This window comes from Colius striatus, chromosome 16 (genome assembly GCF_028858725.1).
Source record: "Colius striatus isolate bColStr4 chromosome 16, bColStr4.1.hap1, whole genome shotgun sequence".
In the NCBI taxonomy this organism is placed as follows: domain Eukaryota; kingdom Metazoa; phylum Chordata; class Aves; order Coliiformes; family Coliidae; genus Colius; species Colius striatus.
This window is the reverse complement of record NC_084774.1, coordinates 2,250,128-2,275,361: the sequence shown is the minus strand read 5'-3', so window position 1 is coordinate 2,275,361 and position 25,234 is coordinate 2,250,128. Positions and strand designations below refer to the sequence as shown.

General features: G+C 56.3%; 2 protein-coding genes across 5 annotated transcripts in view; both read right to left on the bottom strand.

Annotated features, from left to right (window-relative positions):
• L3MBTL1 (L3MBTL histone methyl-lysine binding protein 1) overlaps nt 1-14,942 on the bottom strand; it is a 29,356-nt gene extending 14,414 nt beyond the window's left edge. The window contains exons 1-9 of one of the 4 annotated variants that reach the window (XM_062008882.1): nt 14,881-14,942; nt 8,793-8,955; nt 6,531-6,754; nt 6,002-6,146; nt 5,714-5,855; nt 3,657-3,780; nt 2,754-2,841; nt 753-844; nt 63-167 (exon numbers count right to left, since the gene is read on the bottom strand). In XM_062008882.1, coding sequence (XP_061864866.1) covers nt 63-167; nt 753-844; nt 2,754-2,841; nt 3,657-3,780; nt 5,714-5,855; nt 6,002-6,146; nt 6,531-6,754; nt 8,793-8,928 — 1,056 coding nt within the window. In that variant the 5' untranslated portion in view covers nt 8,929-8,955; nt 14,881-14,942. Of the gene's footprint in view, nt 1-62; nt 168-752; nt 845-2,753; nt 2,842-3,656; nt 3,781-5,713; nt 5,856-6,001; nt 6,147-6,530; nt 6,755-8,792; nt 8,974-11,161; nt 11,246-11,788; nt 11,835-14,880 lie in introns of those variants that run through there. The other 3 variants (XM_062008883.1, XM_062008881.1, XM_062008879.1) reach the window with 3 other exon arrangements.
• Nucleotides 14,943-20,540: 5,598 nt separating this feature from the next.
• SRSF6 (serine and arginine rich splicing factor 6) lies at nt 20,541-25,025 on the bottom strand. The gene is made up of 6 exons (XM_062009113.1): nt 24,753-25,025; nt 24,396-24,544; nt 22,929-23,056; nt 22,535-22,743; nt 22,163-22,252; nt 20,541-22,063 (listed from the first exon to the last, which is right to left on the bottom strand). The coding sequence occupies exons 1-6, from the start codon at nt 24,857-24,859 to the stop codon at nt 21,700-21,702; spliced, it is 1,047 nt and encodes a 348-aa protein (XP_061865097.1). The 5' UTR covers nt 24,860-25,025; the 3' UTR covers nt 20,541-21,699.
• Nucleotides 25,026-25,234: the final 209 nt, after the last annotated feature.

Sequence of the window (25,234 nt, the reverse complement as noted above, 5' to 3'; positions counted from 1 at the left end):
CCACACAGCCCCTCCCAGCCCCACACAGCCCCTCACACAGCCCCATGCTGCAGGTGCCTCACCTCAGCCACAGTCAGGATGAAGTACATCGACGGGTGCTGCGGGTCGATCCCCTCCAGCTTCATCCCCACCTTAAAGCCATTCTTGTGCTGGGAGGCTACTTGGTACTGGAAACAAAAAGTAAACCACAATATAAGAAATGACAGAGGTGGTTGGGTCCAGAACCATGGCAAGGAGCAAGCAGCTGGCAGTGGGAGCTGCTGGGACCAGGAGGCTGTGGGACACGGGTTGGCATCCAAACTTTAATTCTTTTCCCATACATTCTTCCACCTTCTCGTGGGTCTGTGTCTGGTGGCACTGGCAGGACAGGGTGTCCCCAGGCCAGCAGCCACAGGCAGGGACAGCCCAGGAGAGCAGGGCAGGGGCTGGGCTCCTCTTGCTGTCTGGGGACGGGGGTGCAGCGCAGCCAGGCCTCGGGACAGCCCAGGCCTGGCAAGGGTCTGCCACCCTGCCAGAGCCACAGGGGTGTCCTAGTGGGGTGCTTGGCATGGGGGACAGCACCTTGCTGGGCAATGAGACCTGGGGCAAATCGAGACTGGAAGCTGACTGGTCACCTCCAGGTGATGGGAGCCTGTTTATCACCGAGTCCCACCACACAGGGAAGCAAGAAGAGAGGAGAAGGAGGGGTGGGAAAAAAAGGGAAAGGAAAGAGAAGATGAAAGAGGAAAAAAGACAGGAAAATCCCAACTCACATCCTGGAAGAGATCTAAAGGGGCAGCCACAGCTTTCTGCTCCTCCAGGTACGACGCCCAAGACCAGCCTTCTTTCTTCTCCTCACTGGCACCTGAGCGCAGCACAAACGCACACACAGAGCGCTGCTGAGGGTCCAACCCAGCCCCTGCATCCCTGCAAAGCTCAGCACCATCCTACCAGAGCCTCTCCAGCAAACCTGGCTGGCCATCCCAGGAGGCACAGAGCCAGGAGGGCCCCTCTCACACAGGTCCCCATGACCCTCTGCCACTGTATGATGCTCTAGTCGGGCAGCCAAGGAGCCCGAGGGACACACTGTCCTGCACAAAGCACAAGGATATTTCTGCAGCTGGTCCTCCTCCAGCCACTACATCCAAAGTGGCCACAGCACTGATGGATTTGGGACAGCCAGCAGGACCCATCAGAGGTCTGGGAACCACTCCCAGCTGCAAGGGACTCCCAGCCAGTTAAGCCAGGATTGGGTCACCCCCTGCTCTGCTAACTCCTGCTCTACCTGAGCCCCCCTTGGCACTCCAGGGCCCCCTTGGTGCCCTAGAGATGCATTCAGCCCTATGGTATTCATGGAAAGATGACAGCATCACTTCTCCATAGGCAAGGAGCCAGTCCTTCATGCCTTTGACTCCTTGGGAAGATCATGAAGGCCTCGCCTGAGGGCACATGAGATGTAACCCAAATCTCTTGCTCTCCAGCCACTTTCTCTCCCTGCTTCATAGTGCCTGAAGGGACTCCAGCAGTGTTGTGTCCATTCCAGCACTGAGTAACTCACAGCTGCAGGTCAGCCATGGGTGAGGCAGGCCAGCAATGTAGGGGGAAAGCAGAGCAACTCCTTCCCCCTTGGGCTGAGGGGAAGTGGGGGTGGAGAAAACAGAAACTTGTGGAAGAAATTAAAGCTGGGCTTCAGTGAGCATAACCTGGGATGCTTTGCTACTATTTAAGAGGGATGAACCTTTGTTACTCTTTAGGACATAGAACAAAGTGTCAGGCACATTTGAGGAACCTGTAAGTAGAAGCTCTGCACTTCTGGAGAGTGTCAAATACAGCTGGAGGCAGAGCACGCACTGCCTGTGCTGCACTGAGGCATCCGCGTGTGTGTTTTGTGGACTGAAGAAGGAAATGCTGCAATATCAAGGCTCAGCACTGCTGACTTTCATGCAGCAGGGAAGGTTACATGCTCAGGGCTCAGATTGTAGAGGAAAGGACAAGTACAAGATGCCTTTTTAACAGTGGCTCACTCTGTGTAACGTCAGAGGTTAATGACATCTGGGCCCTGCTACTGTCCCTACATCTGGCTGTGGAGGGGATTACAAAGCTGGAACAGTTCTGTTTCTAAATGGAGTTTCACCTTTCACTGTTCAAAGACAAAAGCTTTCCCATGAATGCTGATGGCCACTGCTTCCCCAAGCTTTCCTCCCCACTACTGTGCGAGCAGACGCTGCACCCCTCCGCTCGCCTCTTCCCCTCTGCCACGACGGCTCTGTGCTTGATGTCTCCTCTCATACGGCCCAGGAACCCCACAAGATGAGACAGCCCCAAAGCACACAGCTCCAGTGGAACCAGACCAACAGGAGCAGCTCCCACACTGGTGAGCTCCTGGTCCCGGGAGGGGAGCTCCTGGCAGAGCCAGTGACAGAGGGCTCCAGAGGCAGCCGTGGCAGAGCCCCCGTGCTGCTCAGAGCAAGTGATCAACTCAGCCCCCGTGGGAGGGGCCAGAAAGCTCTGTACAGGACAGCCCAGTGCCTGAAGGAGACAGCCACGTGTGTCAGGGTGCACCCCTCCCAGGGACAGAAAGAGGAAAGGAGAGAAACAGAAAGAGACAGAGAGAGCAGGATCAAGCAGAGGAGCTCATGCGTTTCAGGACCACGTAGCAGTGCGTTGCAGCGGGGTGTTTGGCTCTGCTGCAGCACCAGAGTGCTGCTTCAGCCCCCCATGGGAACCCCCAGCCATGGCAGGAGCACTCGCCCCACCCCCTGCCCCCCCCCTACCGTGCTGGCTGCCGTTCCACCCTTCAGCCTCCACGGTGCTGGTGGCAGAGTCTCCTGTGGAGCTTTTCCTCTCTTCCTGCTTTTCCTCCTAGACATGAGAGCAGATAAAACAGAAATCCATCATGCTGGAGGTCTGCACAGAGGTTATGCTGTGTGTGGATGTCGTGGTTCCAGCCCAGTCAGCAGCCAGCCCCTCCCTCCCCCTCCCCACTGCCTGGCGGGACAGGGTGAAGCAGAGAAGCAGGAACGGCCTCGGTGCTGTGCAGCCCTGCTCAGCAATGCCCAAAACATCCCTCTGTCATCAGCCTTCCCTTTAGCAGAAACTCAAACCACAGCCCTGGAGCTGGGAAGAAAATGAACTATCCCAGCTGAAAGCAGACCAGGGTGCCCTTGGAGCAGTGTGAAAGGCCAGACTGTGCCTCTGCAACATCTGTGACTGACTGACTGACATTTGGCCCTGAAATTGGCAGCCAAGAAGATCTGATACCAGCAGCCCATAACTTACCAGAGATCTGATACCAGCAGCCCATAACTTACCAGAGATCTGATACCAGCAGCCAGGGCTGGCATGCAGAGCTTCCCTGCCTTGTCAAAGTCACTCCCTTCCCCAAGACACACACCACGCAGATGGACACTCTCTGACTTCAGCACGTCCTTTGGTAGCTCACACCCAGGAGAGCAGCTGTGAGCACTCCACACCTGCAGCCCCTCCAGGAGATGTCTGGCAGTGCCCACTCCCAGCACACCAAACAGCCAGTGCAGTGTCTACAAGCCCTGATGCTCTACACATCCAAGTGTGTTTGGCACCAACATCCATCCGACCTCCCTGCCAGCAGGGACAGCGCTGAGGAGCCACCCTGACACCAGCACCTGCACCCACCTGCCCTCTCTGGGCTTTCCTACCATCTGCTCAGATTCATATTCTTCCTCTGAAGGGCTCTGGTAATCCTTCCGCTTCCGCTTCTTCACTGGCTTGAGGATTTCAGCAGCGGTGGTGCTGCTGGCAGAGTTCTCCACAATGACAGACCTGCAGGGACGGAGGGCAGAGACCCAGGGCAGTGACCCAGGGCAGTGGCCCAGGGCAGCAACCATGGGCAGTGGCCCTGAGCAGTGACCCAGGGCAGAGACCCAGGGCAGCAACCATGGGCAGTGCCCCAAGCAGTGGCCCTGAGCAGTGACCCAGGGCAGTGACAGAGGGCAGTGACAGAGTGCAGTGGCCCTGAGCAGTGGCAGAGGGCAGTGACAGAGGGCAGTGACAGAGGGCAGTGGCCCTGAGCAGTGGCAGAGGGCAGTGACAGAGGGCAGTGACAGAGGGCAGTGGCCCTGAGCAGTGGCAGAGGGCAGTGACAGAGGGCAGTGACAGAGGGCAGTGGCCCTGAGCAGTGGCAGAGGGCAGTGACAGAGGGCAGTGGCCCTGAGCAGTGGCAGAGGGCAGTGACAGAGGGCAGTGGCCCTGAGCAGTGGCAGAGGGCAGAGACCCAGGGCAGTGACAGAGGGCAGTGGCCCTGAGCAGTGACAGAGGGCAGAGACCCAGGGCAGTGACAGAGGGCAGTGGCCCTGAGCAGTGGCAGAGGGCAGAGACCCAGGGCAGTGACAGAGGACAGTGGCCCTGAGCAGTGACAGAGGGCAGAGACCCAGGGCAGTGACAGTGGCCCTGAGCAGTGACAGAGGGCAGAGACCCAGGGCAGTGACAGAGGACAGTGGCCCTGAGCAGTGACAGAGGGCAGAGACCCAGGGCAGTGACAGAGGACAGTGGCCCTGAGCAGTGGCAGAGGGCAGAGACCCAGGGCAGTGACAGAGGACAGTGGCCCTGAGCAGTGGCAGAGGGCAGAGACCCAGGGCAGTGACAGTGGCCCTGAGCAGTGGCAGAGGGCAGAGACCCAGGGCAGTGACAGAGGACAGTGGCCCTGAGCAGTGACAGAGGGCAGAGACCCAGGGCAGTGACAGTGGCCCTGAGCAGTGACAGAGGGCAGAGACCCAGGGCAGTGACAGAGGACAGTGGCCCTGAGCAGTGACAGAGGGCAGAGACCCAGGGCAGTGACAGAGGGCAGTGGCCCTGAGCAGTGACCCAGGGCAGTGACAGAGGGCAGTGGCCCTGAGCAGTGGCAGAGGGCAGTGACAGAGGGCAGTGGCCCTGAGCAGTGACAGAGGGCAGAGACCCAGGGCAGTGACAGAGGGCAGTGGCCCTGAGCAGTGGCAGAGGGCAGAGACCCAGGGCAGTGACAGAGGGCAGTGGCCCTGAGCAGTGGCAGAGGGCAGAGACCCAGGGCAGTGACAGTGGCCCTGAGCAGTGGCAGAGGGCAGAGACCCAGGGCAGCGGCCCAGGGCGATGGGTTGGTCACGGAGTGGCTGCTGCAGCATCACTGTCACCCCGCTGCTTACCACACACACTCCCATCCCTCACAGCTAGCAGGTGAGCTCCTCTCAGCACACAAGTTGGCAAGAGGTTAGAAGCAGGGTACAGAGCAGAATCACCCCCACACGCCTGGGCATGAGGAGTCTGAAGCCAGGGATGGATCAAAAGCCATTTGGCTTTGGAGCAGGGCTCTAAGCTGCATCAGAGACACACGGAATGCTGGAAGATGAGCTCCAGGAGTCACCCATTAGGAAGCAGAGGGGCTGGAAATGCCCTCGTGACCCACGTGCTCTGCTTGGAAACACCTAGTGCAGCACCCTCCTGCTGCAGCCCTGGCCAGCAAATAAGCATTTATGAGCAGGAGAAAAATCTGTCTCCTGTGCTTCCTGCTGTCCCCTGGGCCAGGGCTGCATCCCTCCACCCTGCAGCCAGGGCTGCATCCCTCCACCCTGCAGCCAGGGCATTCGGCCTACAGGAAAGAGGGAAACAAGTGGGGTCCCCAGCACCTGCCACATGTCCTTGCATCCCTTGCTGGAGCACAGAGGCCAGGGGAGGGAGGGCAGACTGATTTGGCTCTGCACGGAGCAGAGTCCCCTTGCTTTACCTCTCCTTGAACTGCTGGTGGCAGTGCTCGCTGCAGAAGCCTCTCCCCTCGCGGCCTCCATCCGACACGTGTCTGCGGCCGCAGGTGTCACAGTGGCACACTGTGCTTTCTGCTGGGGGCAGCTTGGTCTGCTCTGGCACATCTGAGACAGAGAAGAGAAGCAGTGAGGCACAGCTGAAGCAAAAGAAGGAGAGCAAGAAGCAGGATACATTTGCCTTGCTCAGGGTCTATGGCAAACAGTGCTTGCTGATGGTACCCACCCCACAAGTGCCACCATGGTGCCCTTACCCTGAGCCACAGTAGGATTGTCCCTGCTGGCAGGTGTCACCTCTGAGTCCCCATCTTTCTCTGTGTGACCTTCCTTTATAGCTTCCACTGGAGGCATCTTGTCAGCACTCACCACCTTCAGTGTCCCGTACTCATTGATTCGAAACTGTGTCATTGAACCAAAAACCAAGGGAAAATAGTTAACAAGGAGGGCAGGAATGTAACTTGATCCCTAATGGTGCATGTGAGCTCTGAGAATGAGAGGGATATGGCTTGGTCATGAGTGCATCCAGCAAGAGGATGGGACCTGGGCACCCCAACTGAGTTCTCTGCCAAGCTCACAAGACAGCAGGAGCAGGGATGGGCTACAAGAGCCTCACAGAGCCCTGGAACAGCCAAGGGATCCTCCTGTATAGTGTGAGTACTGGCAGGGGCCATGCCAGTCCTGGAGGCCTCTGCCTGGCACAGGCTGGGGAGCTGCCACTCACAGGGGCAGGCAGCTGTGGGAGCAGCAGTGGGGGCAAACACAGTGGCCCAGGGTGACACTTACCCGCAGGTTACTCCCAGGGAGAGTGGCCACTCCGTCCTTCCACTCCAGCACACGGACTGTGCTGCAGGCCTGCACCCCACTGATCTGGGGGATGACAGTGGCTGTGATGGGCTCACTCCCTGCTGCCCTCTCTGGCCTCTCAGCCCCTGTGCTCCTCTGTGGGTCCCGGGGGAAGCGCTGAATTTCCAAGGTGCTTGTGGGAAGGTTGATGGTGGCAGCATTGGCTTGAGAAGGAGAGAAACAACCAACCAGAGGCATACAGAGAACACTTAACTGATGCAAACGAGGCTCAAAGGCAGCATAAAATGACAGAGAGGACACAGTGCCCCAGGCAAGGGCTCAGTGCCCTGCAAGCAGCATGACCCAACCAGATCTGCACCCAGCAATGGCTTGTGGAGGGAGGTGGCACCATCACTACCCACAGGGGGGTTCCTTCAGCCTAACCTCAGACTGTTCCTGTGACCAGGATGTGGCAGGAGTGTGCTGCTGACCTCCAGGGCTGCCCCTTCCAGTTTAGTTTCATTTCAGAGGAACACATTGCGCAGCTCAGGGCTTCTCCTTAGCAGAAGTCAAGGCACCAGGAGCAGGAAAAACTGGGAGATCTACTTCTAAAGAACAGCCCTGCTCTCACCTAAGGTACATTCGTGCTTTGCTTGCACAGCTCCTGAAAGACACAGGTCAGCTGGGCTGAAAACTCTTGTCCTAGTTCTCAAGAAAGGTAAGGAGGATGAGCCTGGTGGTTACAGGCCTGGCAGAACCACTTCAGTGCCTGGCAAAAGCATGGAGAAAGTCACTCTGGAAGTTGCTGACAAACACCTGAGGCACAATGCACTTGTTGGTCATAGCCAACAGTTCATTAGAGAAAAGTCCTGCTTAACTAGCTTAACTTCCTCTTATGACAAGGTCACCCATCTAGTTGATCATTAGATGTGGGTTCTTTGATTTCAGCAAAGCTTTTGGTCCTGTCTCTCATGGTATCCTTCTGGACAAAATGTCCAGCACACAGTTACACAAGCCCATGATATGAGGGGTGGACAACTGGCTGATGGGTTGGGCTCCAAGACTGATGGTAAATGAGGTCACATCAGGCTGGTGGCCAGGCACCAGTGGGCGTCCCCAGGCTCAGTCTTAGGGCCAGTGGTCCTTAATGTTTTTATAAAGGATCTGGATCCAGGAGTCAAATGAGCATTGAGACAATGATACTAAATTAGGAGGAGTTCTATACTCCCTGGACAGTGGAGAGGCCTTTACAGAGAGATCTGGATAGACCAGAGAGCTGGGCAAGCACTGACTGTATGAAATCTAACAAGAGTACTTGGTTATACAGTATAATCCTGGTTATACAGACAGATCAGGGCACGAGAGGCTGGAGAGCAGCCCCACAGAGAGCCCAGGGTTTGGGCTGGTGGCCACAGGAGCAGGAGCCAGCAGCATGCCCTGGCAGCCAGAAGGGCTGGCTGGGGCCTGTGCTGGCCCAGGCACGGTGGCTCTGCCCTGCCTCGGGCCCCTCAGCACACAACGGCCAGCAAGCTGCTCAAGGGTGTCCAGAGGAGAGCAACCATGAGGCTGAAAGGTCTCAGGGCAGGACTTAGGAGGAGCAGCTGAGGTCACTTGGCTTGTTCAGCTTGGGAGAACAGAGGGCTGAGGTGCCCTCATCACAGCTGCACCTTCCTCCCGGGACAGCCAGGAGAGGTGCCGATCTCCTCTCATCTCCTCTAGGAGGGGATGAGGAAATGCAATGAAGCTGCACCAGGGGAAGTTCAGGTTGGATGTTAGGAAAAGGTTCTTCACTGGGAGAGTGGCCAGTCCCTGGAACAGGCTCCCCAGGGAGCTGCCCACGGCACCGAGCCTGGCAGAGCTCGAGGAGCGTCTGCACTGCTCTCACTCACAGGGGTTAGTTGTAGGGGCTGGACTCAATGGTCCTGGTGGGTCCTTTCCAACTTGAGATACTCTGATTCTACAGTGCAGCAGCCCAGGAGCTCACATGCCCTGCAGAGCAGGCAGCCAGCACACTGTGCTGCACTGGCACAGGACCCCAGACGTCAGGGCTTTGCTTTTAAACTTCAAGAGGTTTTGATTGGCCAAAAATTGTCCAAGTGAGGTGGGATAGCTACACAGACCCTCCAAGATGGCAACAGCAGCACAGCTTTGCCTCCCAAGGTCTGGAAGGAGCATAGGTATGGGATATACAAGGAGTGTGAGGGAACAGTGCCAGTGGGCAAGGCCGGGGAGGCATCAGTTAGAGAGGCCAGCTGCACATACCTGGTATGATGAAGGCAGTTGTTGGCAGGTGGGTGCTCTGCACAGTGCTCTCAGTGGTCACCACATGGACACTGACCTCCCCAGTGGCATTTCCCTTCGTGCTTCTCACAACCTCCATCTCTGCTCTGCTGTCCATCACCTTGCCTGGGCGCAGAGCAAGGCACTGAAAAGACAGTGAGAAAGAAGCTGAGTCAGGTGCAAGTACAAACACGACAAAGGAGTGAGAAAGAGACAGTGGAGGATGGTCCCTCCCTTTCCAACATCTCCAAGCTCAATCCACTGTAAGACATACTAAAGGCCCATTGAACAGAGACCAGCATGAACATCACAGCCAGTACCAACATGACCTGGTAAAGCTCCTGCTGTGAGACCCCAGCTCAGACCCTGCAGACACTGAGGGTCTTACCTGGCACCACCATAAGACAGTGCAGCAGGTCCACCGTGAGCTGCTCCTGGGTCCCACTGGGGCCTGCACCTCTCAGACTGTGACTGAGAGCTTGGCAATCCCACCCTGGGGAAGATGGAGCTCTCTCAAGTTCCCCTTCCAGTTCCCCCGTTGGGCAGTGAGCCTTGAACTGAGGCACAGACAATTAGTGCTGCTGATTGCCTTTGTCAAACCCTCTCCAGATCCTTGAGGGCTGCTGCCAGTGCTGTGCAGAGTGGCTCTCCTGTGCCTTACGAGTTCAGGGTGAACAGAAGGAATTGGGATGACAGATTGTGGTGCTATTCTTCAAACAGGAAGAACTAAATAACTGAGATGTAGGACAAACCCCAGACAGTCCCTTCTCCAACAATCTCCTGGGAAAGGCCTTGCTGCAGCAAAGGGCACGTCCCTCCACCCCCCCACGGCTGGGCAGCCCAGCTCAGAGGGTCAGGAGCCCTCCAACGAGCATGAGGGAGGCAGAGGAGCCCCTCCAGGCCACAGCCCTACAACAAACTGTCACCACTGACCCTTTTACCTGCCACTCAGCAGCTGTGTCTGTGCTTGCCCCAGCACCTCTGGCTGGACCAACCTCTTTCTTGTTGGTGAAAACCTTTCAGTAACACCTTGCCCCAACTCCTGCCCCTGGAGTACATGTGGAGCACAGATCCTGCAGACACCTCGTGGCCTGCCCCATCCCACAGGGGAGCAAACACTGAGGCCCTTGCTAGCCACTACAGAACCTTTTGCTTACTGACACCCTGAGCCACGCTTCTCTCCTTTTCAGATCCATGGGGCAGGAGGGACAAAGGCCCAAAACTACTCCAAGACCACACATAAGCAGCAAGAACGTTGCCCTTGTGAACTTGTGCACACATTGTTACCACAGCTGAAGCCCAGCAGTTCCCAGGGCTCTGCCACCTCTTGTCAGGGGCTTCCACGGTGTTAGCCAACCCTTTACCACCAGCACTGCTCACATTGTTCAACTTTTAACTCAGGATTTGTGAGCTAAGGCCTGCACAGAGTCCCATGGCTCAGAGCACTGCCCCACCATGCTCTGGAGCCTTCTGATGGGATGTCTGTGGGCATGATACCACACCCAGGCTGCAGAGCTCCATCCTCAACCCAGAGTAACAAGAGGCAGGGCTGGAGGCACTGGTTGCAGCTCTGCTTTCAAAACCATGGCAGAAAACACCCTGAAAGCCCAACCTGCTATGAAATACCTTGGGTCAGGAACAGAGTGTGAGGAAAAGGGGAGAAAAGAACAAGTATCTCCATAAGGGAGCACGGCCACAGGCATTGATCTGCCCTTGCATCACTGTCACAGCAGGAAAGAGACACTGGCACACACAGTCCCCAAGAGCAGGGCCTCTGACGTGTCAGGGAGAGGATGCCTGTGGCTGAGACAAGTGTGGTTGCTTCAGTGCATGGAGCCAGAGCCTGGGCTGGTACCACTCCAGAGATCATTTCAAGGGGTGTCCTGCAAGCCCTGGTGTGATCCACTAAGCATGGCAGGAGAATTCAGGCTGGAACATCAGGAGCTCTCTAGTCCAACCTCCTGCTCATAGTAGAGTCAGCTATGGGATCAGACCATGCTGCTTAGGGCTCTACCCAGCCTCATCTTGAAAAGCTCACAGCATGGAAGCCATATTTCCTGCAAATGAGCACAATTAGCAAAGCAAACATGTTCCCTTTCTGGTCACTGCTCTACTGACCTTCTAAATATTTCATTGAGTTGAGATCTTAAAAAGCTTTTGTCCTACAGGTGCCATCTGACCAACCCCTGCCTGCCCTGACAGGACCCAAGGTGTCCCTGTGCCATCTGACCAACCCCTGCCTGCCCTGACAGGACCCGAATTAGACCTACACTTAGCAGCCTTCAAAAATCCCACCATCCAGATTTCCAATCAGCCAGCAATTGTAGAGGTGGAAGCTGTTTTGGACTTACCCAGGTGGGCACAAGTTCACTGCTTCTCCTGGTGTTCCACATAACTCTGCATGTCTTACAGGGGGTGTGGGTCAGTCCCACTGCCCAGCCAGTCACCCATTCAGCCCCTCCTTTAGATCCTCACAGACCTACAAATCCGCACAGCTACTTTCTGCCTTCTGCTGAGGGACAGCCAAGGACCTCGGGCTCCCACTCTGCAGAAGCCAGAAAGGATAAACACCAGCCTGAAAGCCTGGCCACAGAGCCACACTAGGCTGTGGCCCCTCCAGAGCCCACCACAACACGCAGGAAAGAGGAACTTGTCAGGACAACTTCCAGCCAGAAGCGCTCTCCCAGCCACAGCTGCCTTGCTGAGGCACAGCAGGGCTCGCCAGCACCTCCTCCAGGCACGGGGCTGACACGGCTGGCTGGCTGAGCTCCAAGCAGCTGGGACAGCAGGATTGCATGTCTCTGTCACAGCAGAGTCTAACAGAGTACAACCTTCAAGTCTGGGAAACCAAGCATCAGCACAGAGAGTGGCGGCTCTGCATCGAGCCTCATCTCACAAGCATGGGCTGAACTTCCCAAGCACCAGAATGCTGGACACACATATTCACACCTGCAGAGGAACCTGGACACAAAACACACCTTTGAAGGCAGCCAGGCTTCACTGGTTCTGCTGCTCAAAGTTTCCAGCTCATCAAACACAAGCACTGGGTGTTGGCACAGCAGTGCTCTGGACCAGTGACGCGAGGGCCTGGAAAGCAGCGACTCCTGTGCTTGCTGTACACGTGAGCCTCCAGCTCTGCCACTCACACCTGCCCTCACAGAACCACAGCACAGCCAGGGAACAGTCCACTGCTTGGGAAGAGGCATGATATGCTGCATGCAACAGGCCCCAGAAGAGCAGCAGCCAGGAGAAGGCAGCTCCCAGCACAGAGCCACTCCACAGCTCTGTCAGTGCTCCATAAAAGCACAGGCTGGTCAAAACACAGCTTCCCTTTCATCACAAAACTGGCTTAAAACAACCCTACTTCAAACAATATTCACACATTTATTGGCTTTCTGGCCTCTCAGGTTTTTCATTCCCAAAGTCTGCACTGGCACACACTGGGGAGCACCCAGCTGCAAAGCTCAAGCTTGGTAGGAACAGCCCCAGGCTCCTGGGCACCAGCACCCTGAGCACCAGCCATGGGGACACAGGGTCCTGCCTCTGCCCAGCACCCCAGCACAGCCACTGGGACAGACTGGAGAGAGCCCAGCGAGGGGCTGTGGGGGGAATGAGGGGCTGGAGCAGCTCTGCTATAGAGAGAGGCTGAGAGGAGCTGGTTCAGCGCTGCCCAGCTCTGCAGGGGCAGAGCCGGCTCACGGGGGCTCAGCAGGGTGGGGAGAGGCCCGGGCCAGGCTCTGCTGAGGGGGACAGGGACAGGCACAGGGACAGGCACTGTGACTCTGGGAATTATTTTTTCAGGCATTTCCTCAGCCATAACAGAGAACTTCCCCACCCGGAGCAACAGCTGAGGTGGGAATCATTCATTGCCTCCAGTGGCAAAACTGAGCCTTTAAAGAAAAGCACCAGGTGGGATCAGGCTAAAACTGCAGGTGGTCCACCAAAGCACTGAAGAGACACAGGGGGCTGGGAGCTCCTCCCTTGGATCTTCCCCCATCGTTTGGCCTTGCCCAGGACAGCAGTTAATGGCACTGCAGAAAGTATTTGCCCCACACACACACGGGAGCACAATCAGCAACACGAACAGCCCAGCAAAGGCACACACACACCTCTTCCCCTCCTAAACTGACCATTGCTTTAAGCCCAGGAGGCAATGCCTCCTCTAGAACAAGCCAGAGGCCACAGAGCCCTCGTCGCTTCTGCTGCAGCATGGGGTGAGGTTTGGAACAGACTGTGGTGTTTATCACCATCTCCAGGCAGGGTAACACGTCCCTCTGTGCAGCAAGTGGCTGCTCACGCTGCACAGCTCCTAACAGTGAGGAGATTCTGTGGAGATCAGAGTGAGAAGGGCAACAGAGCTGCAAGCCTCAGGCTCAGATACAGCTAACAAAGCAGAGGTGCTTGGGCTGGGTGTCACTCGCTGTCCCCAGGTGTGTCACTGCCTGCAGTGCCAGCTTTTGGGCCTGTGGATCTGCTCAGACTCACGGGCGGGCAGAACGAGCAGCCACCAGTGATGGCAAGTGCCACCTCAAAGAGCTCAAGGTGACACCATCCAAGCTGAGTGCTGAGGCCAGAGGGCTGCCTGGAGCCTGGGCAGCTCCAGCTGGGCACCGAGTCCCAGACATCACCAAGAGAGGCACAAAGGGGACACCTGCAGCCCACCTCCCGGCCTGCTGCCAGGAGCCAGCAGCAGCCCCATGCAGCATCCAGCCCCGCTGCAGCACCCTGCCTCACTCTGCCCCACTGCAGCACCCAGCCCCATGCAGCATCCAGCCCCGCTGCAGCACCCTGCCCCACTCTGCCCTACTGCAGCACCCAGCCCCACTGCAGCATCCTGCCCTGCTGCAGCACTCTGCCCCACTGCAGCATCTTGCCCTATTGCAGCACCCAGCCCTGCCACAGCACTCTGCCCCACTGCAGCACTCTGCCCCACTGCAGCACCCTGCCCTACTGCAGCATCTTGCCCTATTGCAGCACCCAGCCCCGCCACAGCACTCTGCCCCGCTGCAGCACCCTGCCCCATTGCAGGATCCTGCCCCACATATAGTGCAAAGCAGCAGATTTTTTTCACAAGCCCATCTATAAGCAGGTGGAAACATCCAAAGAGGCCTGACACGCCATCTCAAAGCACTGCAACACGTTCAGTCTTTTATCTTCTTCCACAATTGGTAAAGAAAGAAATCCAGAATCTAGACCACGTGGAACAAGCTCTCTGTAGCCTGGGCTGCTTGTTCTGTGTCCTGCTAGGCTGGAGTGATGGCTTCCATGCTGCAGGAGCCTTTCAAGGACTGCAAGGATGTCATCTTCAGGCTCCAGGTGCTAAAGTGGTGTTTGTGCCAGTGTGCTGGAGAAACACCCGAAGGAACGTGGTCAAGCATCCACCCTGGAAGGGGCTTCCAACCTCTGCACGTCCCAGAGAGGATCCCTCGGAAAAGTCAGGGAAGAGTCCCTTCCCCCGTGTGCCAGACACGGCCGGGTCACGGCGGGGCAGCGCCTGGTGCCACAGCCCCGGCAGCGAGCAGGGACCCACCGGGCAGCGCTGAGGAACCCGCCCCACCGAGATAAGCAGCTGCACGTCTGGGTATTGCAATGCCTTGGTAAGCTGTGCCCTGCTGCTGGGCACGGCGGCTGCCCCGGCGCGGGGGGGGCTGCACTGGATGATCTTTACAGGTCCCTTCCAACCCCGACCGTTCTGTGACACACGCTGCTGCCCGCGGCGTTACCGTCCTGACACGACCCGCGGCGCGGAGCCCGGGCAGGGCCGGGCTCGGCTCCGCGCCCCGGCCGCTCCCACACCCGCCCGGCCCCGGCCTCCCCCGCCCCTCGGCCGGTACGCGGGGCCGCCCCGCCCGGCCGCCTCTGGATAAAGGCGGCGATGGTGGAGCGTCCCTCCCCCGCCGGGCCCGGGGCCGCCCCGGCTTGCAGGGGGCGGCGCAGAGCGGGCCCGGCCCCGCCATCCCAGCCGCGGCCCCGCTCGCCCAGGCCCGGCCTCGCCCGCGGGGAGAACGAAAGGCGGGGAAGCCCGGGAGGGGCGGGGCGGCGGCCCCCGGCACCGGGCCGCGCTCCTTACCTCGGCGGCGAGGCCCGGCAGCGGGACCGGGCCGGGACGCTGGCTCCGAGGCGCGGCGGGGGCCGCCCGGCCCCGGGCGTGCGCCGCTTTCGAGCCGCCTCACGGCTGGGGCCGCCGCGGCGGCGCCCGGCCCGGCCCGGGGCTGGCGGGGGGCTGCGAGCGGGGGCCGCTCCCGGCGCGGGGGGCGGCGCGGGCGGCGGAGCCGCGGCGGGACGGGCGCCGGGCCGGGCCGGGCGCGAGCGCGCGCGCGGCGGGAGGGGCGGTAATTGGGCCGGGTGGGCTGCGGCCGCTTAATGAGCGGCGTCGCCATGGCAACCCGCGCGCGCCACGCCGCAGTGCCGCCGCTCGCGCCCGCCGCGCGCTAACGGGGCTGCCCGGGGATGGGGGGGGGTGTCACCACGGCAACGCGGTGGCGGGGCCCGGAGCCGCGCTGGGCCTGCTCAGGCCAACGTTGGGCCCCGGGGTCCCGGCTTTGCCCGCCCTCACCTCGGTCGCGGCCGCGGGGGACGCAGCCGCCCGCTGTTTTCGGGGTGGATGGGATGAGGGGGTCAGAGAGCAAACCGGCTGCATCGCCGACGGCAGCGAGTCCTCGCAGGAGCGGCCACCGGGCCCTGGAGGGCACCTGAGCTCCACAGGCCGTGTCCAGCGCAGGGAGGCGCAGGCAGCCCCGGGCAGGGGGGGCTTCTCCTCAGACCCACACCACGGCTTCAAAAAAATACCTGGGGACTGAGAACACGCTCCCCAGGGTCGCTGGGAAGGGAAAGGATCAGCTCAGCTGTTTCTCTGGAGGAAATGAAGGACGTGCCCCTGCACAGCGCTGCCAAAGGGCTCCGGACAAAAAGCAGAGCAGCCTGCCTGCCCCCACCCGGTATTTTACCACCAGACAAGAATTGTGCCTTTTAGACACACAGTGGCCACCCCACTTACCCACAGATGGTGGGAGCAGAAGGAACGGAGACAAAAATGCACACAAAGCTGTGAGGTGTGGGATGGGCCGAGGTGCCGCTGGCCCTGCAGCCCAGCTCCTGCTGCCCCGCCTCAGGGCAAGGAGTGCTCTCGCCTCAGGGAGTGCAGCCACAAGCTCTTTGTCTCTAGTTGTCTGCTGGTTTCTTATTACCTTGAGTTTTGTACTCCGGGATTTTTATCACGTTAACAAATGAAGGCTCTGATGGAGCAATTGGATCCTCAATCCTCAGTGACACAGTGTAGAGAAGGGTCTTCCCATAGAAATACTTCTATGCTGGGGTAGAAGGTTCAAATACATTTGAATCAGAAACAGAGAGGAAAAGCAACCCAGCATCACCCTATTGTCTGTTTCCTGCTCCTGGCTACGGGTGCCATAAAAAGGGATGAATTCAGAACAATGAATTCCTGGGAAAACAGCTACTTTAGACAGAAAAGGAAAGCCATCTCTGGCTGACACAACACCAGACCAGTTCTCTGTCCTGTGCCTCCATTTCCATTTCTGTGATCTCATTCACTTTGGTGTACAAACTGGAGGGCTGAGAGGCTGGGGAGCAGAGATCCGAGGGTGTGGGCTGATGGCAGGTTGAACGGGAGTCAGCGGCGTGCCCTGGCAGCAAGGGCCTGGGGTGTCCCACAGCACTGGGTTCCCTTCACTCTTTGAGACTGAAGTCACTGCACTCAGTTCTTGCCCAAAGACAAAACCTTGGAGCAAAACTTCATATTTTGCTTTTAGAATTAGTAAGAATACTGTTGTTTTACATGAGAATTGGAGACATTCCGAATTGAGGCACACACCCAGAGTCCCTTTCTGTGGCCAAGACTAAGAGACATGCAGCCCCAAAGTCAGAGAATCACCCAGATTCGGGTCCCAAACTTTGAGTATGAATGCAGATGGACATCCCAAAGTGTGTAAGAGCTGTAGCCATCCTCCTGTTGCCACTGCACTGTTGGGGTATGGATCACATCCACTGCTGTGACCCATTCCTTCCTAAGGAGGAGCACACCTCTGTTCACCCAACCCACTCAGTTATTGACAGAAGCAGCTAAGAGCAGAAGTCTGCAAGCCACTTCAGAGGAACCTGGGTAATTCAGTTTTTTAACTGGATTATGAAACAACTGAAACTTCCCATCCAACATCCACAGGCAAAAACCAGCAAAACCACAGTGTGAAGCAGCTTTGAGTTGAGAGCCCACATTCTGCTATTGCACCCTTCGCACCTAATCACAGAACAAAACATGGCAGAAAGGGGCTGACCACCAGCCAGATGCCAGTAGCATCCCAAGAACAGACAATTCATATTCTTGAACCCTGAAGAGTTGCCACCAGCAAAGCAGCCTCTGTATTCTTGTTGCTTCTTGCCTTTGAAGGGAGCACACTCCTGCCCATGTGCAGCAGCGGTCACAAAGCGCACCACAAACTCGCAGCGCTTCACCCCTCACGGACACACCACACACCAGCTCAGCCCCACCTGTGGGATTTCTGAGCCCCTCAGCCCAGTTCCTACTTTCCCAGCACTTGCTCTTCGACTTTCTGTAATTGCTCTGAGGGTGTGACAATGCCAACCTGAACTAGATTTAAGTAGGAACTGGAAACTGAATAGTAAATCCAGCAGTCGAGTTTTACACACCCCTGCCCACTGCTCATGCAGACAGCTACACTCGTTTGGGACAGAGCAACCTCCCAGTTGTAAATGGACTCTAAACCAGCAAAATGTAGAGCTAGAAATGTTCTAATTGGAAAAAGAAACATCACCTATGGTAGCCCCTCAAGAGTTTTACTGTAAGCATGGTAGGGCGCTCTAAGCTAGGAGAGGTAACACAAAAGTTGCTCTTCTTTTAAGCCATGATTCCTGAACTCTTAGCACAGAACAGGCCTGTGTGTGTCTGCCCATTAAACACGCTGCATCCTTTTTCTGTGGTGGCACAGGGACTCACCAAAGCAGAATCACTTGGGTGGACACGAATAGCAGCATTATCAGCTTATGAAAATCACATGCTGTGATGTAAAGGCTGAGATCAGCCTTTGTGGGCCTTGGCACCAGAGGAGGAAAGCACCTCTACTCACCTCCCCCCCATCACCGGCTTTGGGCACAACGCAGTTACCTTCCCTGCCAACTCGATGCTCACCATAGTCCCCAAACCCTGAACCACCACCTCATTTCCTGCTTCAGGACTGGTGCCAGTCACCTAAATCAGGAACAACCACATTTTGCAACTGGCTTCCTCACCAGACCAGGTGCAATAGGGATTTGCTCCCTCCTACATCAAGGCACCAAGCTAAAAGCCAAAACACAGAAGAAAACACAGGCAGGCAAAGAGGTGAAAGTCACAGCATGCAAATAAATCACCCAGAAACTCTGAGAAAGAATGAATTCTAATCCCAGATTTCCCCATTTGTGCATGAGAGCCAGTGTGGCTGCTGCCCAAGGCAGGGGACGAGGAACATTTCTGCAGGCAGCTTCACAAAGAGCACAGACTCAAGCCCTGTGTGAGGCAGAAACACTTTCCTATCATCTGCCAGGGTTTAAGTCAGACCCTCCAAGGGGGAAAGGTGTTTTCACCATCGAACCTTTAACCAGGCATGAATCTTTAAGGTCAGAACATGTTGAAGTGCAGGGAGGGATGCTTAACTCCAGGAAGAGGCTGGGAACTCTCCATACGGCCCCAGAACCCAAGTTTCACTCTTCAAATTTTCTTAACAGGAAAGTGTTGATTTCTCCTCCCAGATTCCCACAGGACACTAAAACAATCCTGCACTCCACATTTAACAAGGTGTTTCTCTCATCTTTTTAAAAACAAATATATACTCCTTACAGCAGACAGAGTCAGGGTGCCCAATACCTGAAGCACACTGCTGCAAACACAGCCCCAGTTGGGTTAAAAGGTGTCACATGAGCCATGGCACTGACTGTTGCTGCTCCTGCAGCCAATGCAAGACACAGGCTGCAGCTGTGCAATGCAGCACACACAAGCACATCTCTTCTGTGGCATTTCACTTATCCAAACCACACTGTGACATCTTCAGAAATAATCACACTTGTGCTCACAGATACACACCAGTCTCCCACTGCTGCAGCCAGTGCTGACAGAGATAGAGAGGGATTACAGCTTTGTGCTTGTTGGTGGGCTCTTTACAGTGACCACAGGCCTTGCACTGGCTCAGTACCTGCCACTACTGAAACCCTGCAAAGTCTCCAGAGGAAACAAATCCAGAAGGATTTGAGTCCTGCAAAGGAATTCCTGCTCTGTTTGCAGAGCAAAGGGCTGTTTCTCCTGTGCAGAGCAGCCCAGGGAGACATCACTTGTGGCTGCAGCAGCAGAAATTGTCAATACTTTGAGGAGTTGCACGGGCCGGTTGGTTAAATCCAGTCTGGGCTCTCCCTGAAAGTCATCCATGAGGAAAGATTACTTCAAACATCACTATTGTCTTAACAACCTCAACTCAGAAAGCTAAGACATCCTTGGTAAAAGCATCACCAACCAAGACTGAGGTGGCTCTAAGACCAAGACATTCTCATGGCGGCACCAGAAATCAACTTTAGAAACAAACCGTCACTGATATCCACAAACATGTGCAAAAAAAGTGTTACCATCTCCTTTTATTACTGCAACCACCACCCCACCACTGAAAATATGCAGCTATGCCTCACTGTGCTGAGCCCTGAGCTCCATCCTTGTTTTGAGGTGTGATGGGCACTTCACTGGAGACTGCTGGAGGCTCATCAGAGGGACAAGTCTCCATGAAGTCTGACCTCCTCCAGCACCAGCTCAGATCAACTCAGGGAGCCCACATGCTTTTGGGTCAGCAAGCTTTAGGGAGGTTATTTCCACACAAATGGGGCTTAGGGCTGTAAACCTGTATCAAACTACACTTGCACAGTGTGACTCCTGCAGAAAGCCCCCAGTGCTGCCCGTTTGAGATGTAGTGCAGAAAAGGCATCCCCCATCAGACCTGCAGTGCTACCTGCTCTAGTCATGATGCTAAGACACACCTCCACAGCTTCAGTTAATAGAATCCCAAATTAGCTAAGCACAGGAGCCACCTCCCAGGTGCAGAGACTAAAGCAGCAGCATCAAGCACACTCTGTGCAAGTGTGGATTTAGTTGTGCCACAATGACCTGCCAGACTCCTCAGTCACAGCAAGAGTCACAGGGCAGCTCACACAGCTGCTTTTCCATACTCGGGACACAAACAGCACATAAAGGTGTGCAATATATAAGCAGTGAGCTGATCTTACAGCAGCACCAGCCAGGGGCGTGTGTGCATTAGGAACCTGAGCTTATTGGGCAAAACTAACTTCACCAACCCCAGGATCTCTTCTTGCCTTACCACAGCCCCTCCTCCACACCAGGCAAAGTCCCATCCTTCTAGAGATGACCAGTAAACTGCAAGAAACCGAGTATTTTCAAGGTAACTGTTTAGAGGATCCCGTTCCAGGACAGAAGTTGGCACTGGAGCACTCCCTGTGCCCAATCCAGCTCACACGAACAGACCTGCCAAGTCCTGACCCACCACAGAAGCCTCACATGCAGGGAGGAGCATCCTGGGACAAAGAGTGCCCAGCTGGTCTCAGGCACCTTCCAAGGGCTCCCAAGTCTGTTACTGAAACATAGCACGAGGTAAGAGCAGAAACTGTCGCTTCCCCAGCACAGGGGGCAGAGAGAAACCCGTCACACTGCAAGAAACACAAGGGTTTGAGTCACCAATTTAATTTTATACAAGTCAAACTACACGTTGTATAAAGAGTACAAGGCAGTGCTAACCTTTGCTATTGCATGTTACAAAAATCAATTTAGCTAGAAAGGGGAGTTTTGGGGACCAGTCCTATTCCACAATTTAAGTGAGTTGGCAACTGTGTTTCAGCAAAGCCTTCGTTAAGACTAGAACTCTAGCTCAAAGAGATTACATTTCCAATAAAACTCAGACTTACACACAATAGGGTTAGAAAGTCTCCTAGTCTGAAGCAGAATGTTAACATAAGTGAGTCAAAAGGGAGGGAAGACAGTTCTTATTTACCTAGTTTTCATCTTCAGTAGGTAGAGGCTGTCAAACCATACAACATACTAGTGACTTGGACCACATCCAAGAGACACCTTAGTGTCTGACAACACTGACACTTGATATTCAAGCAAAAAAATGCCAGAAAGCTTTCATTCTTTCAAGTCTGAAACGCAGGGTTTGTCAGCAATACTGCACCACACAGGTTCCAGAGTACCTTTATTACCTTTAATACAGTCACAGTATGAGGGGAATGTTCTTTTGGCAAGTTAAGATACAAGACAAATGCTCCAACTTGAGTTATTGCTGGTCTAAAAATCTCCCTAGAATTGTATTACTGGCTTATATAGCTTGCAGCCTGCTTCCACCAGTTAAGATAAACCAGAGAATGATCTGACCTGCCCAGCAAGGCAACCCTGCCTTTGGCAGCAAGCTGTAACCTATTAAGCTGATGACACCCATAGTTCTAAAACCAGGGGAAAAAAACCCAAAAGGAAAAAAGATCCTTTCAAGAAAGCTCAGCTGGAAGCTGTTCATACTCAGTTTATTTTTAATATAAAACCCACTTTGCACTTGAAGAGTAGTGAAGTTACTCCTGCAGAAACGCTATAAAATGAAACTTTTAGCTGGATTTCTACAAAAGGGGGACTCTTCCTGCTTTGTACCACCATCCCACCTCCTGGCTTGCAATTTGGGATACAAATTAAGCCTTTATGCCTCGTGACTTAGTTCTTAGGCCATTCACTCCTGCAAGAGAAAAAAACCAACTTCTGAAGTACTAACATAACACTAATGGCCTGACAAGTAGGAAAATGTTCCATAATAGTGTGCAATGTAAGAGGAGAGTTCTCATCTTAATCTCTTGAACTAGATCTTGACCGTGAGCGGGATTTTGAGCGAGATCTGGAGCGGGACCTCGAGACAGCTCTTTTGGGTGGCGACTCTGAACGAGCCTTGGCAGACGGCTGCTGCTGTGGAGAATTGGAACGGGACCTGCTCCTTGACCTGGACTTAGACTTAGCATCTCCTTTACCATTTTCTTTGGGAGATCGGGACCTGGACCTGGATCTGGATCGAGACTTCTCGGACTTCTCCTTGGATCTGCTGTGCGAGCGCGAACCCCGGTCAGACTTGGGTTTCGATTTGCTCTTTGATCTGGACTTCCTGCTCTTAGATCTGGAACGTGAGCGGTCTTTGCTTCGTGACCTGGATTTAGATCTTTCAGAGAGAAACAGTTTATTCCACCTGAGCTGCGGCAGCTGCCCGCTGCATCCCTGCAGCAGCCACCCCGCGCTCACGGGACAACGGGTCACTCACCGGGAGCGGCTTTTGGAGACGCTACGGGACCTGCTGCGGCTGCTCCTGCTCCTGCGACTTCTGCTTCTGGACCGTCTTCTAGATCGTGACCTACACAGTTGAAAACGCAGTTTGTCCCTCTTTCTGTGCCTGCCGTGCCCTGCTGTGCTGCCTGACACAGAAAAGCTCCCAGAGCTCCTCAGAAACGGCTCCGACCGCACCGGGATGGGTACGAATCCGCCCCGATTCGACACGCTGCCGGTGAACTACGGCTGACGCTCCCCGTGTGGAAAGCTCTCAAGCCTGGCTCAGGCATCATCTCCCTCCCGAAGGGTCAGCTGGAGGCAGCTCAGGCAGGTGGGGCTGCCTATACCTGGTCTGGTCCCCGCTTACCTGGAGCGGCTGCCAGAGTACGATCGCCTGTGGCTCGACCGCGGCTTGTCCTCGACCAGCCGGATCTTCCTCCCGTTGATCTCAGTGCCGTCCAGCTTGTCCAGGGCACGCTTCATGTCCGAGTAGGAGCGGAACTCGATCACCCCTTCGTTCGTACGCTCCTTGTGAGCATCTGCATAGGTGACCTCCCCAGCCTGCCTCATGAAATCCTGCAGGGAGCACGCCAGGGTCACACCGTTGTCCCGCACGCTCCCACCCCGCAGGTCCGTTTGCCTCGGGCAGCACCAACGCTTCCCCTGCTGCTCCCACCCGAACCAGCACAGCCCTGACACCCAGGGAAGCCGTGGCTTGCTGCTGCTGGCAGCAGGCTCCGGGACAGAACAGCAATACGTACTTTCAGATCCTGCCAACTACAGCGACTGGAAAGGTTCTCCACAATCAGCCTGTACTCTGTGCGCACGGGCGGCCCGTACTTATCCCTTCCAGATTGCCTCCGACTGCTATATCCGCCACCACCCCCACCTTGATTGTACAAAGAAACAAAGTTAGGTCTTCTCCTAGGGTGAAGGGAGCCAAATGTTCTGAAAAAGTTAGTTACACAGTTATATTTACTGGAGTAGGACTTTATTTCTCTACGCCTCCAATTAACTTTGCAATTTGTGCCATGATCTATATTAATGGCAAATCAAACAGACTAGAATCCTACAAGTCTGTGCTCCTAAGATCTGTTAGAGAGTGACTGCTCCTTATTAGATTCACCTTGCTAAGTTTTATTTTACAGAACATTGTAAAATATAAAACTTAACTGATTACATGCATTGCTACATTTTACAACAACGTTACTAGTTACACTAAGTACTTACATCACAGTCTGAGGGTTTTGGTGGTGGTCTGGCCACAACACACGCAAGGTAACAGTCACCTAGTTCAGTTTAACCAGTTTTGTCTAACCCTTGGAATCCTCACCATCACCCTGCGTCTAATGGCAAAAGGCTGCTGTCGTCATGGCTTCCGGTAAGGTCAGCCAAAGGGTCATAGGGCAAGGGTCACACAATGTATGGAAAAGCCATGGCCAATCAGGAAAGGCAGTCATCTTAGCCTCAGTGGACACAGCCTCAGCCCCACTGGTCACTTTTAAATTGAAACATCAAGGACTTGTTAAAAAGTTTGAATTGAACATGCAACAATTTTAAACAACATACATTTGATTCGTTTTACAAAGACAAGATCCCCACCCCCCACACACCGAGCTCCTCCTCACTACCCAGGGCCCAGCCTCGCTACTTTCAGTTACGGCTCGAGGCCAGACGAGTTGTACGCGGCTCAGCTCAAGCAGCGCATCTACAAGCGAGCCGAGCGCAGAAACATTCACAGTATCCCCCGCTCTGCAGCACAGATTCCTGCAAACCTCCCCCCACCCCTACTGTACATCCAACTGAAACGCGAAAGTTCACAGCTGACTGCATCTACCCCCTTTATGCAACAGTATCTAGTCATTAACATCAGCGACGCGACGTCACTGTTTCATCTAAACGCTCCCAACAACAACGAAGCGCTTACATTAGGGGAGCTCGTTGTTTATCGTTAACACGAAACCCTCTCTACGCAGCCACAATTACGTGGCCAGAACTGCTTCGCACATTCGCCCTCCTAAAGTTTCCTGGGGGATACCCGAGCGCAACGCTGGTGCTGGGAAAGACGGCCGAGCCGGCTCGGTCCCAGCGCTGCGCCCGGGCACCCTCCGCGCCCCGCCCCGACCCCTTTCCCCCGGCCCAGCCCCACAGGCCTCGTCCCCGCCGCTCCATCGCCCCCCGGTCGCGCAGCCCCCAGCAGCCTCGCGGGACGGCGGGCCCGTACTCACTGCGACTACTGTAGCTGTAGCCGTCCCTGTCGCGGCGCGGGCCGCGGGCGTGCTCCACGATCACGCGCTCCCCGCACAGGTCCTTCCCGTTCAGCTCGTAAACGGCATCGTCGGCGTCTCGGGAGTCCTCGAACTCCACGAAGCCGTAACTGGGGGGGCGAGGGGGAAGGAGCGGGGCCGCGTCAGCCCCGCGGCCGCCGCGGCCGGGCGGGACAATGGAGCCGAACCCGCCGCAGCGCCCCCGCTCCCCCCCGCGCCGCCGCCATCTTGCGCCGGGCGCCACGCGGCAGCGACACGGGCGAGGGCGGCGGGGCGAGGCCCGGCGGGGCGGCCGGACGGGCGCGGGGCCACGCTCACCCGTTTTTGAGGTCGACCTCGAGCAGGCGGCCGTAGCCGCTGAAGAAGCGCTGGATGTCCTTCTCCCGGACGTGGTAGCTCAGGCGGCCGATATAGACGCGCGGCATGGCGGCGGGGGAGAGGAGAGGGGAAGGGAGGGAGGGAAGGAGAGAGGGAAAGAAACAGAAAGAGGGAGAGAGAGGAGGAGAGAGAGAGAGAGGGGAGAGCGGCGGCGGGCGCTGGCTGGCTACGCGCGGCCTGCTCCGCACCACAATGGCGCCCGCCGCGCGCCGACGCCTTTATAGCGGGGGCGGCGCCGCGCGGACGTGACGGCGCGGCCCGGGAAGGGCGTGGCCACGCGCCGCCGCCGACGTCATCACGCTCCCGCGCGCGCGCGCGGCGCCGCTCGTGGCCCGGGGCGCTGGCGGGCGGTGCCGCTCCGCGCGTGCGCAAGGGCGCCCCCTCGCGGGCGGGCGGGACGCCGCGGCCGCTGAGCCCAGGCC

Bases quoted from the DNA above. Each gene is read 5' to 3' on its own strand.
- SRSF6 (XM_062009113.1), bottom strand. From the start codon at position 24,859: ATGCCGCGCGTCTATATCGGCCGCCTGAGCTACCACGTCCGGGAGAAG. The intron at 24,545-24,752 runs GTGAGCGTGGCC...TCGCCCCCCCAG, and splicing joins GAGGTCGACCTCAAAAACGG to TTACGGCTTCGTGGAGTTCG. The intron at 22,064-22,162 runs GTGAGTGACCCG...TCTCTCTGAAAG, and splicing joins GTCTCCAAAAGCCGCTCCCG to ATCTAAATCCAGGTCACGAA.